General features: G+C 43.6%; 1 protein-coding gene across 1 annotated transcript in view; it reads right to left on the reverse strand.

Annotated features, from left to right (window-relative positions):
- wdr7 (WD repeat domain 7) overlaps positions 1 to 4,356 on the reverse strand; it is an 84,676-nt gene that overhangs the window by 1,133 nt on the left and 79,187 nt on the right. The window contains exons 26-27 of the mRNA XM_017307727.1: positions 1,154 to 1,257; positions 160 to 285 (exon numbers count right to left, since the gene is read on the reverse strand). Coding sequence (XP_017163216.1) covers positions 160 to 285; positions 1,154 to 1,257 — 230 coding nt within the window. The remainder of the gene's footprint in view (positions 1 to 159; positions 286 to 1,153; positions 1,258 to 4,356) is intronic.

Below are 4,356 nucleotides of genomic sequence, written 5' to 3' on the forward strand. Positions count from 1 at the left end.
GCGTCTCTGTTCATTATTCACACGTGTTGCTGCTCGTCCAGGAAACCGTCTGCTGAACGTCTAAAGGTCTGAAATCTCCAGGATTCCCGTCTGCCGCCAACRACGACGTCTGATGGACCTGATCAAACTCTGAGGTCAGAGGTCACAATGAGGCTTTACCTGCCAGAAGCAGATGTGGCTGTCGGCGTTGGAGTAGGTGGCCAGGTAGCGGCCGTCAGGCGCGAACGACACGGCCGTTATCGGACCTTTGTGGCCGTGGATGTTCTGCRGGGGAAAACAGSAGACCTTTCAGAATAAAAGCCTGGATGTGACTTCATAAAGCGGAACATTTAAAGCTGCAGAAACCTGTTTGAATCAGCAGCTGTTATAATTATTGGACCAAAGCAGATTTAATTATCATGAGGCTTCAAGTCTGAACTSAACTGAGGAGAAAACATTGAGAAACAATGACTGAACTTTTGAAATGTCAAAAATCTTCCTATTATTTTTCTGCTTGTATTTCCAGCATCCTGGTCGTCAGAAACTTCAATCTGATGAAACTGAAATAAATCCAGCTCATCAGTTTGGTGCAGAACCGAACATTTGGCTCCGTTCTTCTAACTTGCTAATATGCTAATAGCAGAGCTAATCTTTCAGCTAATCTTCAAAACCTTTATTTTCCCCTAAATACATTTTTACAGGTGAATTTTACTTTCCTCAAGTTGTAAACGTTTAACAAACTGTCAGGTTTTCCTCATGTGTGCGATCAGGACGCTAACTTCGGAGCGCTATGATGCTAATAATGCAGCTAACGTTTTGTTTAGCGTTAGCCTTAAAAAATGCTAAGTGAAATCGACCTCTGGACGGTTCTGCTGCCGGTTTGGGTTTCCTGGACCCGTCTCTGGAGGTCCTGCCAGATTGTTGCTTCTGGGCCAACAGATGCCTCCAGAACTCTGGGGACCGGATCCGGCCGCTGCCACCGCCGCGCCGCGTGTAACGCAATAACCGCTCCCACCAGATGCGGGACGCGTAACGCAATAAAAGCTCCTGCGACTGGGATTACCAACGCTCGCCTCCAGATGAGATTAAGACGGCGCGTCGCCGCGGGCAACCAAATAATAACCAGGAGATCAGAAACCTCATATTTTCACTCCCTGGTTTCATGTGAGGAAACCTGATTAGATTCCAGCAGAGGGACGGACAACATGGAGGACGGAGTCCTGCTGGGTCCTGGAGGGAACCGGGACCAGAACACATCCTGAACCGGGTCAGGATGTACTGAAGGACACAGAGCGGCGGGTCGGAACCATGAGGAGAACCAGGATCCATCAGCTACACACTGACTGGACAGACACATTTTGTTTATTACTGTAAAAAARTCTAAGTTAAAAGTGATTCTTCAGATGCWGGATTTATTTACATACAAACGTTTCCTGGTTATTAAATTTCAGTTAAATTAAAATATAAATACTGTTCTGATCTCAGATGGAAACTAAATGCAATTCATTCATTCAGAATCTTGTATTGATATTRTAGACAGTGATGCGTTTGGCAGGAAAGATGTTCCGTAAGTGTGATTACTGAACTGTAATAAAAAACTAAAACATTCGACATCCTGACGCGTTTAAATGTTTCTAAAACACAAACGTTTTGAAATTGTTTYCTTTTCGCTGAAATCAAAGATGAAATTCATTTTCTCAGATGAATCCGCAGCAGCAACGTGAAACTTTGATGCTTCGTATCCATGGTGACCTGCGTGGGGTCAGAGTGTCACAGTGGGCTGCCCACCGAACGACGAGCCAATCAGAGCGCAGCGCGGAAACCACTTCCTGCTTGCAGAGATTTATCTGCTAGCCAGCTATCGCTAGTCAATGCTACCGTTAGCCCTCATGCTAACATTAGCATTAGAGCTAAAGTAAGCATTTTGATTCTGAATGAATTAGCCTTAGCTAATGGAGTAAAATATCTTAGTARACTTAAGATAAAAGTAACTTACAAATCACTTTCAGCAACACATATGATCTTGTTTTAAGTCAATAATTCTTTAAAACAATCTGCGAGTGGAACGAGTATTTTTATCAATATTAAGGAATTAATTATTAAAGTTACTTATGATATTTTAAGTGCAGTAAGATATTTGAACTAGAAGCACTGATGCTAATCTCCAGCATCGCAGCGCTGGATAAGTTAGTAGATTTAGTAGAAATGATTAGCGTTCGATGAAAGACTCAGAACTACAGCAAGCAGTTTTCTGGAGCCATGAATTAAAGACCAAACTGCCACCATTGTGATGCTAATGCTGTGTTTGTGTCGTCAGGTGATTCTGCAGGTCGCGGCGCCGCCGGATGACAGGATGCACAAAGCGTCCCAGAGAGAAACAGATGCAGCGGAGAGGGGAGAGATCTGGGCGCCGCGCTCTTTGTGCTCAATTAGCGGAGAGTCTGTTGAAAAGGCAGCTGGACAGAGACACACGGCGAGTGACGCAGCTGACAAAGAGCTGTTCACGGAGGCTGATCAAAGCCGCCGCGGCAGATGGCCACGCAGCGAGCCGCTACGCCGCTACGCTACGGTTGGAAACGCTCCGGCTGAGCGGGATTAGCAGCACCGACTCTTCTTCCTCTGCTCTTCATCACCCAGTCGGACCGGACCGGTTCTGATCCCCTCTGATGAATCCGACTAGGTTAAGAATAAACGCAGACCTCTTTGGAGGTTTGGATTTTCTGAACTGGACTTCTGTGGAGTCTTTACTAGCAGTCAGTGTCTTCCTGTGTGAACAGCTGCAGCTTTAACACACTGACAAAAACTGGAAGTGTAAAAAGTTTCTAACGGAGGATATTTGTGTTTAAGAATGAGCAGCTTTCTGGTACCGAGTTTTTAAAAGTCACTAGAACTTCTCATTTAAAAAATGATACGTTTTTGGAACTTACAAAGCTTCAGGAGCAGCTTTTAAAAATCTTATTTAAATTGTATAGTGTGTTGGTATAGTGCTTTAGCATTAGCTTAATTACCTAGCTGAAATAGCACTTCAGCAATAGCTTCCACTGAATACTGTGTTGGTGTAGCGCTTAAGCATTAGCTTCCACTAAAAACAACCTTGATTTAGCACTTTAGTGATAGTTTTGGCTAATTATTGTGTTAGCATAGCATTTAAGCACTAGCATCTGCTAAATACATTGTTGATTTAGCACTTTAGTCGTAGTTTTCACTACATATAATGTTGGTATAAAGTTTTATTGTTAGTTTCCTCTGAGTAATGAGTCAGTATCGTGCTTTAGCATTAGCTTCAGCTAAAAACMCTGTTGATGTAGCACTTTAGCATTAGCTTCTGGTAGATATGACATTGGTGCGGCGGTTTAGCATTTGGGGAACTAATGTTTAGCGCTGCTAACGTTTTAGTTAGCGATTCCCACCACAGTTTGGTAACTTCAGTTTTATCACCACAGAAAGATAAAACCTGAGTGTTTAATCTTTTCCATCACAGATCCACAGCTTTCAAAGCAGCCAGAGGATCATCCTGCTGTTTCCACTGAAGACATTATTCAAAGCACCAAGAAGCAGCAGAATCGATAAGATTCAGAATTAATAAAACCTTAAAGATTTTGAACTCTATTAATCAGGACGAAAGCTTTCTGCTTCACTGGAAATAAAACACTTGTAACACACACAGATCCCGCAGGTCCATTGTCTATTAAATGTTAATTAGTGGAAATACCACACAGAACTGTTTCCCAGCCTACACACACACACACACACACACACACACACACACACACACACACACACACACACACACACACACACACACAGAATCAAAGAGATGTGGGCTGAATCGGGCCATGCTGTTTTCAGATATAAATGACCCCCTCCACCAGACTAGACTGCTCAGGTTACTGAAAATCAATACGCAGCAAATTACCAACAAATACACACACACACACACACACACACACACACACCTCGACAGGGAAAACACACAAACAAGGAACAGCTCACAAACTGCGTCTCACACACAATCAAACAGGAACATGATCAACAGAGTCACTGCTTTGTCATTAATCAATTACTGAGAAAAATCCTGGGAAGTTAAACTGTTCTCCTCGTTTCATCAGAGCCGCTGAGCGAATCTTTCATTTTAAAGAACGGAGAGTTTTAGTGGGAACAGAAACATGAAAACAGGTTGAAAGGAAGGAGGGATGGATGGAGGAGTAGAGGGATAGAGGGATGCAGTGAGGTGGAGAGGAAGAAGGAGCAGGTTTGATTCCCGACCCAGAAACTTTGCTACATAAACCCCGCCCCCTTATCTCTGACCACTTCCTGTCTGGTAACTGGATGGATGGATGGATGGATGGATGCTGGTCCAGCTCCTACCTGACATTT

The sequence above is a fragment of the Poecilia reticulata genome, linkage group LG12 (genome assembly GCF_000633615.1).
Source record: "Poecilia reticulata strain Guanapo linkage group LG12, Guppy_female_1.0+MT, whole genome shotgun sequence".
Taxonomy (NCBI): Eukaryota; Metazoa; Chordata; class Actinopteri; order Cyprinodontiformes; family Poeciliidae; genus Poecilia; species Poecilia reticulata.